Here is a 13,506-nt window from a genome sequence, read left to right on the forward strand (position 1 = left end):
CCTGTGAGTTCTGTCTGTTATAGAGACATCCTGTGAGTTATGTCTGTTATAGAGACATCCTGTGAGTTCTGTCTGTTATAGAGACATCCTACCTGTGAGTTCTGTCTGTTATAGAGACATCCTACCTGTGAGTTCTGTCTGTTATAGAGACATCCTGTGAGTTCTGTCTGTTATAGAGACATCCTGTGAGTTATGACTGTTATAGAGACATCCTGTGAGTTATGTCTGTTATAGAGACATCCTGTGAGTTATGACTGTTATAGAGACATCCTGTGAGTTATGTCTGTTATAGAGACATCCTGTGAGTTCTGTCTGTTATAGAGACATCCTGTGAGTTATGTCTGTTATAGAGACATCCTGTGAGTTATGTCTGTTATAGAGACATCCTGTGAGTTCTGTCTGTTATAGAGACATCCTGTGAGTTATGACTGTTATAGAGACATCCTACCTGTGAGTTCTGTCTGTTATAGAGACATCCTACCTGTGAGTTCTGTCTGTTATAGAGACATCCTACCTGTGAGTTATGTCTGTTATAGAGACATCCTACCTGTGAGTTCTGTCTGTTATAGAGACATCCTGTGAGTTATGTCTGTTATAGAGACATCCTACCTGTGAGTTCTGTCTGTTATAGAGACATCCTACCTGTGAGTTATGTCTGTTATAGAGACATCCTACCTGTGAGTTATGTCTGTTATAGAGACATCCTACCTGTGAGTTCTGTCTGTTATAGAGACATCCTGTGAGTTATGTCTGTTATAGAGACATCCTGTGAGTTCTGTCTGTTATAGAGACATCCTACCTGTGAGTTATGTCTGTTATAGAGACATCCTACCTGTGAGTTATGTCTGTTATAGAGACATCCTACCTGTGAGTTCTGTCTGTTATAGAGACATCCTGTGAGATCTGTCTGTTATAGAGACATCCTACCTGTGAGTTATGTCTGTTATAGAGACATCCTACCTTTGAGTTATGTCTGTTATAGAGACATCCTACCTGTGAGTTCTGTCTGTTATAGAGACATCCTACCTGTGAGTTATGTCTGTTATAGAGACATCCTGTGAGTTATGTCTGTTATAGAGACATCCTACCTGTGAGTTCTGTCTGTTATAGAGACATCCTGTGAGTTATGTCTGTTATAGAGACATCCTACCTGTGAGTTATGTCTGTTATAGAGACATCCTGTGAGTTATGTCTGTTATAGAGACATCCTACCTGTGAGTTCTGTCTGTTATAGAGACATCCTGTGAGTTATGTCTGTTATAGAGACATCCTACCTGTGAGTTATGTCTGTTATAGAGACATCCTGTGAGTTATGTCTGTTATAGAGACATCCTACCTGTGAGTTATGTCTGTTATAGAGACATCCTACCTGTGAGTTCTGTCTGTTATAGAGACATCCTGTGAGTTCTGTCTGTTATAGAGACATCCTACCTGTGAGTTATGTCTGTTATAGAGACATCCTGTGAGTTATGTCTGTTATAGAGACATCCTACCTGTGAGTTATGTCTGTTATAGAGACATCCTACCTGTGAGTTCTGTCTGTTATAGAGACATCCTGTGAGTTCTGTCTGTTATAGAGACATCCTGTGAGTTCTGTCTGTTATAGAGACATCCTGTGAGTTCTGTCTGTTATAGAGACATCCTACCTGTGAGTTATGACTGTTATAGAGACATCCTGTGAGTTCTGTCTGTTATAGAGACATCCTGTGAGTTCTGTCTGTTATAGAGACATCCTACCTGTGAGTTATGACTGTTATAGAGACATCCTGTGAGTTCTGTCTGTTATAGAGACATCCTGTGAGTTCTGTCTGTTATAGAGACATCCTGTGAGTTATGTCTGTTATAGAGACATCCTGTGAGTTCTGTCTGTTATAGAGACATCCTACCTGTGAGTTCTGTCTGTTATAGAGACATCCTACCTGTGAGTTCTGTCTGTTATAGAGACATCCTGTGAGTTCTCTCTGTTATAGAGACATCCTGTGAGTTATGACTGTTATAGAGACATCCTGTGAGTTATGTCTGTTATAGAGACATCCTGTGAGTTATGACTGTTATAGAGACATCCTGTGAGTTATGTCTGTTATAGAGACATCCTGTGAGTTCTGTCTGTTATAGAGACATCCTGTGAGTTATGTCTGTTATAGAGACATCCTGTGAGTTCTGTCTGTTATAGAGACATCCTGTGAGTTATGACTGTTATAGAGACATCCTACCTGTGAGTTCTGTCTGTTATAGAGACATCCTACCTGTGAGTTCTGTCTGTTATAGAGACATCCTACCTGTGAGTTATGTCTGTTATAGAGACATCCTACCTGTGAGTTCTGTCTGTTATAGAGACATCCTGTGAGTTATGTCTGTTATAGAGACATCCTACCTGTGAGTTCTGTCTGTTATAGAGACATCCTACCTGTGAGTTATGTCTGTTATAGAGACATCCTACCTGTGAGTTATGTCTGTTATAGAGACATCCTACCTGTGAGTTCTGTCTGTTATAGAGACATCCTGTGAGTTATGTCTGTTATAGAGACATCCTGTGAGTTCTGTCTGTTATAGAGACATCCTACCTGTGAGTTATGTCTGTTATAGAGACATCCTACCTGTGAGTTATGTCTGTTATAGAGACATCCTACATGTGAGTTCTGTCTGTTATAGAGACATCCTGTGAGTTCTGTCTGTTATAGAGACATCCTACCTGTGAGTTATGTCTGTTATAGAGACATCCTACCTGTGAGTTATGTCTGTTATAGAGACATCCTACCTGTGCGTTCTGTCTGTTATAGAGACATCCTACCTGTGAGTTATGTCTGTTATAGAGACATCCTGTGAGTTATGTCTGTTATAGAGACATCCTACCTGTGAGTTCTGTCTGTTATAGAGACATCCTGTGAGTTATGTCTGTTATAGAGACATCCTACCTGTGAGTTATGTCTGTTATAGAGACATCCTGTGAGTTATGTCTGTTATAGAGACATCCTACCTGTGAGTTCTGTCTGTTATAGAGACATCCTGTGAGTTCTGTCTGTTATAGAGACATCCTACCTGTGAGTTATGTCTGTTATAGAGACATCCTGTGAGTTATGTCTGTTATAGAGACATCCTACCTGTGAGTTATGTCTGTTATAGAGACATCCTACCTGTGAGTTCTGTCTGTTATAGAGACATCCTGTGAGTTATGTCTGTTATAGAGACATCCTACCTGTGAGTTATGTCTGTTATAGAGACATCCTGTGAGTTATGTCTGTTATAGAGACATCCTACCTGTGAGTTCTGTCTGTTATAGAGACATCCTGTGAGTTCTGTCTGTTATAGAGACATCCTACCTGTGAGTTATGTCTGTTATAGAGACATCCTACCTGTGAGTTATGTCTGTTATAGAGACATCCTGTGAGTTATGTCTGTTATAGAGACATCCTACCTGTGAGTTATGTCTGTTATAGAGACATCCTACCTGTGAGTTCTGTCTGTTATAGAGACATCCTGTGAGTTCTGTCTGTTATAGAGACATCCTGTGAGTTCTGTCTGTTATAGAGACATCCTGTGAGTTCTGTCTGTTATAGAGACATCCTGCCTGTGAGTTCTGTCTGTTATAGAGACATCCTGTGAGTTATGTCTGTTATAGAGACATCCTACCTGTGAGTTCTGTCTGTTATAGAGACATCCTACCTGTGAGTTATGTCTGTTATAGAGACATCCTACCTGTGAGTTCTGTCTGTTATAGAGACATCCTGTGAGTTCTGTCTGTTATAGAGACATCCTGTGAGTTATGTCTGTTATAGAGACATCCTACCTGTGAGTTCTGTCTGTTATAGAGACATCCTGTGAGTTCTGTCTGTTATAGAGACATCCTGTGAGTTCTGTCTGTTATAGAGACATCCTACCTGTGAGTTATGTCTGTTATAGAGACATCCTGTGAGTTATGTCTGTTATAGAGACATCCTACCTGTGAGTTCTGTCTGTTATAGAGACATCCTGTGAGTTCTGTCTGTTATAGAGACATCCTACCTGTGAGTTATGTCTGTTATAGAGACATCCTGTGAGTTATGTCTGTTATAGAGACATCCTACCTGTGAGTTCTGTCTGTTATAGAGACATCCTGTGAGTTCTGTCTGTTATAGAGACATCCTGCCTGTGAGTTCTGTCTGTTAAAGAGACATCATGTGAGTTATGTCTGTTATAGAGACATCCTACCTGTGAGTTCTGTCTGTTATAGAGACATCCTACCTGTGAGTTATGTCTGTTATAGAGACATCCTACCTGTGAGTTATGTCTGTTATAGAGACATCCTGTGAGTTATGTCTGTTATAGAGACATCCTGTGAGTTCTGTCTGTTATAGAGACATCCTACCTGTGAGTTATGTCTGTTATAGAGACATCCTACCTGTGAGTTATGTCTGTTATAGAGACATCCTGTGAGTTCTGTCTGTTATAGAGACATCCTACCTGTGAGTTCTGTCTGTTATAGAGACATCCTGTGAGTTCTGTCTGTTATAGAGACATCCTGCCTGTGAGTTCTGTCTGTTATAGAGACATCCTGTGAGTTATGTCTGTTATAGAGACATCCTACCTGTGAGTTCTGTCTGTTATAGAGACATCCTACCTGTGAGTTCTGTCTGTTATAGAGACATCCTGTGAGTTATGTCTGTTATAGAGACATATCCTACCTGTGAGTTCTGTCTGTTATAGAGACATCCTACCTGTGAGTTCTGTCTGTTATAGAGACATCCTGTGAGTTATGTCTGTTATAGAGACATATCCTACCTGTGAGTTCTGTCTGTTATAGAGACATCCTACCTGTGAGTTATGTCTGTTATAGAGACATCCTACCTGTGAGTTCTGTCTGTTATAGAGACATCCTACCTGTGAGTTATGTCTGTTATAGAGACATCCTGTGAGTTATGTCTGTTATAGAGACATATCCTACCTGTGAGTTCTGTCTGTTATAGAGACATCCTGTGAGTTATGTCTGTTATAGAGACATATCCTACCTGTGAGTTCTGTCTGTTATAGAGACATCCTGTGAGTTATGTCTGTTATAGAGACATCCTGTGAGTTATGTCTGTTATAGAGACATCCTACCTGTGAGTTCTGTCTGTTATAGAGACATCCTGTGAGTTCTGTCTGTTATAGAGACATCCTGTGAGTTATGTCTGTTATAGAGACATCCTGTGAGTTATGTCTGTTATAGAGACATCCTACCTGTGAGTTCTGTCTGTTATAGAGACATCCTGTGAGTTCTGTCTGTTATAGAGACATCCTACCTGTGAGTTCTGTCTGTTATAGAGACATCCTACCTGTGAGTTCTGTCTGTTATAGAGACATCCTACCTGTGAGTTCTGTCTGTTATAGAGACATCCTACCTTTGAGGTCTGTCTGTTATAGAGACATCCTGTGAGTTCTGTCTGTTATAGAGACATCCTACCTGTGAGTTATGTCTGTTATAGAGACATCCTACCTGTGAGTTATGTATGTTATAGAGACATCCTACCTGTGAGTTATGTCTGTTATAGAGACATCCTACCTGTGAGTTCTGTCTGTTATAGAGACATCCTACCTGTGAGTTATGTCTGTTATAGAGACATCCTACCTGTGAGTTCTGTCTGTTATAGAGACATCCTACCTGTGAGTTATGTCTGTTATAGAGACATCCTACCTGTGAGTTCTGTCTGTTATAGAGACATCCTACCTGTGAGTTATGTCTGTTATAGAGACATCCTACCTGTGAGTTCTGTCTGTTATAGAGACATCCTACCTGTGAGTTATGTCTGTTATAGAGACATCCTACCTGTGAGTTCTGTCTGTTATAGAGACATCCTACCTGTGAGTTATGTCTGTTATAGAGACATGCTACTCGTGAGTTATGTCTGTTATAGATGTGGATCAATGGAAAGACCAGTGGAAAGTCTTATTATTGTTATTAATATGATACATGTCTCTCCTCTGTCCAGCTGAAGACCAGTGGAAAGGAGCCTAAAGTTGGAGCGGAACTTATTCTGTGCAAAACGTCTCACAAAACTACAGTAAGACCCTCTTGACGTTACTGTTACTGTTACTGTTACTGTTATACACTAACACTCTGGCGTCTGATCCGGTGGTTTTCAAACGTTTTGTGCCCAAGGCAAGCCAACGTCTCAAGGAAGCCACTGTATTCATAGCTCAGTGATAGAGAGCTACAGTATTCACTGACTGTGTCCTCTGTGAAGGTGTGCGATCGAACCACATCACCCCAGTGGAACGAGGCCTTCTGCTTCCTGGTTCGTGACCCCAGAGAAGACATGTTGATCGTTAAGGTAAGCACCGTGACGACACACCATATTAACCACTTCAACGCTTCCTATACTGTGTGTTGTACTGTGTGTATGTCAAATAACAAAACAAAATGCTGATCTACAAGCTCACAAAGCATCGCATTGTGGCGCGTTGTGAGCTTGTACAGTAATCTGATCTTTTTGAAAGATGTTGTCAAGGTTAGGTTTCCAGCTTGGTTGAGGAACGGTCACACACATGAACTTAGTTTACTGTAGTTTTATCTCTCTCTCTCATTCATCACAGTGCTGGTGTCTCCTCAGCAGCTGATCACAAAGTGTGTGATAGATATTGTATGGTTTATGATAGTCAGTCACTCATATTTGATACAGTCTGTTTCTGGAGAAAATGTAACTCATTCGGCGGAAGTAACATTATGGTTTTCTCACCGTCAGTTGATGCTTCATATCCATAAGAGTCAAACCGCCGGGATCATTAGTTTATTTTTGGAACACAGTTCTTATTTGACGCGATATTAACCCATTAAGACCTGGAACTGTGTCATTTTTAGATTTGAGCTAAAAAGCATTATTTTACACTTTGGTCTATTCAAAAATAGCAGATATACAAGCTCATAGCGCGGCACCGAGTGCCACGCTATGAGCTTGTAGATCTGCTATTTTTGAAAAATCGTGAAAATGTGTGCAAATCTTTGAATACATATATTTTTAAAGCGAACATTTTTAACTCAAATCTTTGCTTCTGGGGGGGTCCCTGGAACAAGATATTTTGATGGGGGTCCGCGGCCAAATACATATCATGTTGGGGGTCCTTGACATGAAAAAGATTGAGCACCACTGATATAGAAACATACGTTTTTCAGAAAACTGTTGGGATTTAGGAGACATGTAGAATCGGCTTCAGGTCTCAATGGGTTAAACACGTCTATGGGGATTCAGAACGGAGGAGGGAAAAAAACGCGACCCAGGCAGGATGTGTAAATGACGTCAGACTTCGGTGCTCTATTGCGTTACCGCAGACTACTGTGTATGTTCTATCCTCATCAGTCTCACAGCTGGATCCTGATTGGTTCTCTGTGTGTCCTATCAGTTGTCTCACAGCTGGACTCTTCCCATTGGCTCGGTGGTGGTTCCGGTCAGAGAGCTGCTCTCAGAACCACAGCTGGTCCTGGACCAGTGGCTTCACCTGGATGGAGCCTCACCAGACAGTCAGATCCTTCTGAGAGCTGAACTTAAGGTCTGTCTGTCTGTCTGTCTGTCTGTCTGTCTGTCTGTCTGTCTGTCTGTCTGTCTGTCTGTCTGTCTGTCTGTCTGTCTGTCTACGTCTGTCTGTCTGTCTGTCTGTCTGTCTGTCTGTCTGTCTGTCTGTCTACGTCTGTCTGTCTGTCTGTCTGTCTGTCTGTCTGTCTGTCTGTCTGTCTGTCTACGTCTGTCTGTCTGTCTGTCTGTCTACGTCTGTCTGTCTGTCTGTCTGTCTGTCTGTCTGTCTCTGTCTGTCTGTCTGTCTGTCTGTCTGTCTGTCTGTCTGTCTGTCTGTCTGTCTGTCTGGCAGGCACCTGGCTGTAAACCTATGATGAGACGATACAGTATATTGTGATGGTGATTCTAGCTCTACTTTAAAAAGATATTTCACGCTTGATTCATATTTTTTTGGGGGGAAAAACACGGTCTCCTCACACATTAGAAGGGCAGTATCAGTCATCAGAACCAAGTACAAGTGTTTTCAATGAATCTAACATGATTAAAATGGAGTTTGAAGTTACAATGAGTAAATATCAAATATCTAAATAGTGAATCAAGCAACTTAAAGGTAGGGTAAGTGATATTTTTGGGTTAAAACAAAAAGTATTTTGTTAAAAGGTTAAAGCGCTATATTCTGATAGTAATCATTGCTATAGAGTGTTTGTTCAGTAACAGGAGTCTCTCCGTCTCTCCAGCTCTTTAATAAACAGAAAATACATTTTCCGGTAGGTGTCAAAATCTCAGCCAATCAGGAGAAAGTACCCATTTTTAAGCTTCATTTGTATAGTGTTCCAGTTCCAACTTTGCATGCTCATTTCTTAGTGTCATCACTTCCAATTTCACTTGTTTAATCTATATCCTGATTGAGTTCTCTATCCTGATTGGATAAAATTGGAAATTACATTACATTACATTACAGTCATTTAGCAGACGCTTTTATCCAAAGCGACTTACAATAAGTGTATTCAACATAGGTAGGGAACGAAAACTACTAATCACCAGAAGTCTTAAGTGCATTTCCTGCAAAAAACAAGCAACCAAGAGTATACCTAGCGCTAAGGTAAAAGTGCAATATATCAGCTACCTACTTTCTTTAACAGATGAGACAAAATAGCAAAATCAAATGAGCACGAGCTCAGACAAATAAGTGTATCGACTAAACAAGATCCAATAAACCAATACAAAACTAAAACAAGAGTTCGTACAACTAGTTATGAAACTGAAACTAAAACGAAAATGCATTTTCTGTTTTATAAAGAGCTGGAGAGACAAGGAGACTCCTTTTACTGAACAAACACTCTATAGCAATGAGTACTATCAGAATATAGAGCTATTTAACACTTATTTTAACCAAAGAAAATCACTTACCCTACCTTTAACATCTGAAACACAGAAACCTGAGTAGACGTTAAGATGATATACCAAACATGTTGGAAAAGTGAAATATCCCTTTAAAGTGTGTTCTCTGTTAAGTCATTGATGTTGTTGTGGTGTCTCTACAGATGCTGGTCCCTACAAAGTGTCCCGTTGTCACGGCTACACCCAGGCCTCCCTCCTCCGCTCCAGAACCCTCCTCCGCTCCAGAACCCTCCTCCGCTCCAGAACCCTCCTCCGCTCCAGAACCCTCCTCTACGCCTCACAGACAGGAGACAGATGTAAAGCAGAGGTGAGTGTTGTAAAACCAGAGAACCATGGAGGTTGTGGGTTCGAGCGTCTATACGGCCACAATTGGCCCGTGTTCGGGGGAGGGAAGCCGGGGGGGGGGGGGATATCACTGCATTCCTACGGGCTGGGGGGGGCAGGGAGTGTTGGGCGGGAGGAGTAGGACAAAGGCCCTACAGTAGGTCCTCCCGGTAGGGTCTCCTCACTGGCAGGTGAGTCAGTAGGATACAACAGCAGTGACAACACACACGTGTGTGTGTGTGTGTGTGTGTGTGTGTGTGTGTGTGTGTGTGTGTGTGTGTGTGTGTGTGTGTGTGTGTGTGTGTGTGTGTGTGTGTGGGGAGGAGTTAATTGGAAACAAAAGACTCAATTGGGGAGAAAAAAGGGTAAAGGCAAAAAAATAATAATCATGGATTCAGTGATTTAGTGGAAATGTGGTTCTTGACGTTTATTCTTTCTTTCATTCATTCTTTTATGTTTTCCTTTGTTCACAGGTCAAGTTCAGTGGACACTCCCGCTGTGGAGGCCGTTTTTGCGCCGGTTTGTGAACCTGAGGTTGGGGAGGTGCAGGTTGGGGAGGTGCATGTTGGGGAGGTGCAGGAATCAGCCGCCCTTCAGAAGGAGGTGAAAGGAGGAGACGTCCCAACTCCTGCTGTGCTCCAGCCTCCTCACACCTCCCCAGACGTCTCCTTTGGCTCTGAGGTAGAAGACCTTTAAAACTCACAAGTATTCAATCCCCTGATACGTCGTCTAGACTCTTATCTTATTGTTTGTGTCCCATAGATGATGCTTTGGCTTCATGTGTGGTCTCTGGTTATATATCTCTGTTGTCGGGCAGAAACAAGCTATGTCCAAAATATTAACTTTTCAGGAAATGAAAAAAACATGTTTTCAGAACAACACAATCCTGTCTCATCAAAGTTGGTGACTTTATCATTAGGGTGTCCATCTCCAAACAGGCCCATTGAGGGACAGGTGAACCCCTTTTGCGGGACATCGCGGGTCACGCAAAGCCTGTGCGCCCACACAAAAATGTTTGGTTATTGGGTGGATTTTGTTATTTTGTATATATTTAAGTATTAGGCTAGGTTAGGGTTATGTTATTTAATTCTTATTTTTGCCTGATTTTTCCGTTTGATTATAGTGCGAGTGTGTTTTGGGACGAGTCGTCCCAAAACACACTCGCGGCGGGTATATCCGGCGGCCTCGGTCGGCGAAAAAACATAGGGGCGAGTGTGTTTTGGGCTGCGTTTCTCGACAGACACACACACACACACACACACACACACACACACACGACCCGCCCCCTGATGACAGGCTCCACTGCTCCGCTGCGCACAGCCAGTTAGTTGATAAAACCAAGATTTTAAACGCACATTTGAAAACTGGAGCCTATCAATCAAAATGCGGGACAGCGTCTCAATTTGCGGGACGCATGAAAAGTCACTGAAATGCAGGACTGTCCCACACAAAGCGGGACATATGGTCACCCTAATGATCATCACTTTACCCAAATACAGCTCAAGTGGAGTTAGGAGGGTTTTGACCATTAATGTGGAGATATTCTGCAAATACTAGATTAAGACTGCTACAATATAACTGGTTGATGCACACTTATATAACACCAGCTAAATGACATCAGTTTAATAGAGATATCCCAGACATTTGCGTTAAATGTGAGCGGTGGAAGGGCACACCTTTACACTGTATGTGGGAATACAGAGAGATTGTGACATTTTGGGGTGAGATCTCACAAATCATTTATATAATGCTGGATGTAAAGATACAAAACGTTTCATTTTGGTGTTATATCCTGAAACCCTGGTCATACCAAGGAATAAACCAATTATTTTGGACATGTCGTTACTCTAAGCGAAGCACACACTTGCTTTATCATGGCAGAACGTTCAAAGAACACGGGCGAGCCAATGGCTCAGAGAAATGAGCAGTTTCTGTGCTATGGAAAGGATCTTCTGAAGAGGAAAAGTGAATTATATGATCGGGTTTGGGGGCCTTTTACCCAACTCTTAACACATTCGGTGCCAGAATTTTATAATAACAGATTACGTTCGGTGCCAGAAATCTCACCGTTGCGCTGTTTAAAGCTCTAGACTCTAGACGACAAGCAATCCATGAAAAACAATGCATGCGTGCATGATGCACGATGGTCCTGGCTAACGCCTGGAACGATAACATCTCTCACGCGAGTCAAAATGGCGGAGTGATCGTGCATCCAAAATGACTCGTTTTCCCCACCGGAAAAAGTTTTCTGAGATACAGAGGTTTTTTGCAAGGAGATAGAATGGAAGCAGACGGGGAGCCATGTTTTTTGGCACGGTGATCCATCTGTCCCTTCCTTCCTAAAAACTAAAAGATTGAAAACACGTGATTTTACGGTTTCGGCACCGAAAGTGTTAAGGGATGTTGGCGTGTTGGACATGCTTCGAAATGATGATAATGGAAATACCTCATAAACTGTTGTGACTTAATGCACTTTATTGGACGCTGTTGCATTTGCCCCATGTGTTGTTCTGTTTTATTTAAGTCTTATTTTGGTGTCTGTTAGGTGTCTGGTCTTTTATTTCTGATCCTGTGTAAAATATCTAAACATTGTGTAAAGTTTGTCTTGTCATGTCTTAGAATTTTGTTTAAAAACAAAAACCATATTGTTAAAAAAAGAAAAAGAAAAGAATGTGGAAATAGTTGTTTGGTCCATCATTGATTAGAATGAGTCAGATGATGGACAGTTTGAGGATCCAATGGAGTTAGGAGGTTTAATTAGAAACACGTTTTAATACTTTTCATTGGTTCAATATTTGTAAAACAAACACATAGACTAAAGGCTGTTCAATAACACTGATTTATTAAAGACAATAACAACTTTGGGTGCGTTCGGAAATAGCGCACCGGAGCACACTCGCCTATTAGTTTGTATTGGCCAGTGCACTCAGTGCTGTATTTTCGAACGCACCCGTAGAAACATGGAGACAGTTGGTTTCTGCCCGACAACGATGATATGATGCTTTGGCTCTGATACTGATTGCTTAAATGAATTCCCTTTCTCCTCTTCAGGGCTTCCTGAGGATCCACCTTCTGGAGGCTCAGAGTCTGGTTGCCAAGGACAACAAGATGGGAGGCATGGTCAAGGGTAAGAGTGACCCCTACGTCAAGGTCAGTGTGGGGGTCACGACCTTCACCAGTCATGTGATCAAGGAGAACCTCAACCCCATCTGGAACGAGATGTACGAGGTGAGGTTACTTTAGTTTGTATTTAGGTTGTATTAGTTTGTTTTGTAATACAGGGCATTTGTCACAGGTCAGAAAAAATATTATTTAATAATACAAAAAACAACGTAAATGGTGCGTTTATATAGTGCTTTTATCCAAAGCGCTTTACATAGATTGTGCGTTACATTCACACACGCACACGCACGCACGCACACGCACGCACACGCACGCGTGCACACACATTCACACGTACACGCACACGCACACACACGCACACGCACGCACACACGCACACGCACACGCACACTCACACTCACACACACACACACACACACACACACACACACACACACACACACAGATGGAGGAGGAAACCATACAAGGCACCATATTCAGTGTCTTGCTCAAGGACACTTCTACACTAACTCTAGTGCTGAATTCCATTCCCCAAAACTCGGTCACTCGCTCACTCTCCTCGCTTCCTCCACTCGCGCCTAAGCCCCGCCCCTGCGAGGAGCCGAGGATTATTTGAGAGGACGAGTGGTCGAGCGGTTTCCCTCAAAGGATCAGACTGCACTCAGCAGCGTCATTTCAAAGCGACGGCAAATTCCGCGATCACTTATGACGTCTCACAAAGCTAGACCAGAGCCGTGGATGAAAATATACTATGCATAGAATAATATGCAGGTATAGAATTATACAGAATATAAGAATAGACAATTCATCAATATGGATGGATGGCCACATCGTTATCTTTATAGTTAACATTGTTGTGCAAGGCCATTTATTCCTGAAATAGTGAATGAAGCGCCAGGATGAGCAAACTTACATTTATGAATTTAATCCTGACCTGTCCCTCTTATTGCTCGTACAGTCCCCAGAATCCCAGTACAAAAATGTACTCCATGAAGTGTAGATGCGTGGCAAAAAGGAAACGTCACAGCCAAGGAGCGCGCAGAACGGTGGATGCATATTTATAGCAGAAACCGGTTCACATTTAACTATAGTCGTACTCATTCAATTCTGAACCGATTCTTAAAATGTAAAATTCTCTATTTAGCTGTGAAGGGTCTTCTTTCATGTGTATCAGTCATGATTGTTTCACCAACAA

The 13,506-nt window shown here is 41.9% G+C and overlaps 2 protein-coding genes across 2 annotated transcripts in view; one reads left to right on the forward strand and one right to left on the reverse strand.

Annotated features, from left to right (window-relative positions):
* g0s2 (G0/G1 switch 2) overlaps positions 1-13,506 on the reverse strand; it is a 277,791-nt gene that overhangs the window by 104,356 nt on the left and 159,929 nt on the right. The gene's annotated exons all lie outside the window — the stretch shown is intronic.
* Positions 1-13,506, forward strand: part of LOC311049303 (extended synaptotagmin-1-like) — a 123,972-nt gene that overhangs the window by 47,811 nt on the left and 62,655 nt on the right. The window contains exons 24-29 of the mRNA XM_084062850.1: positions 5,946-6,017; positions 6,201-6,287; positions 7,354-7,500; positions 9,008-9,171; positions 9,662-9,869; positions 12,240-12,416. Of these exons, the coding sequence (XP_083918976.1) occupies positions 5,946-6,017; positions 6,201-6,287; positions 7,354-7,500; positions 9,008-9,171; positions 9,662-9,869; positions 12,240-12,416 (855 nt within the window). The remainder of the gene's footprint in view (positions 1-5,945; positions 6,018-6,200; positions 6,288-7,353; positions 7,501-9,007; positions 9,172-9,661; positions 9,870-12,239; positions 12,417-13,506) is intronic.

The sequence above is a fragment of the Gymnoscopelus microlampas genome (genome assembly GCF_963454915.1).
Source record: "Gymnoscopelus microlampas genome assembly, chromosome: 7".
Taxonomy (NCBI): Eukaryota; Metazoa; Chordata; class Actinopteri; order Myctophiformes; family Myctophidae; genus Gymnoscopelus; species Gymnoscopelus microlampas.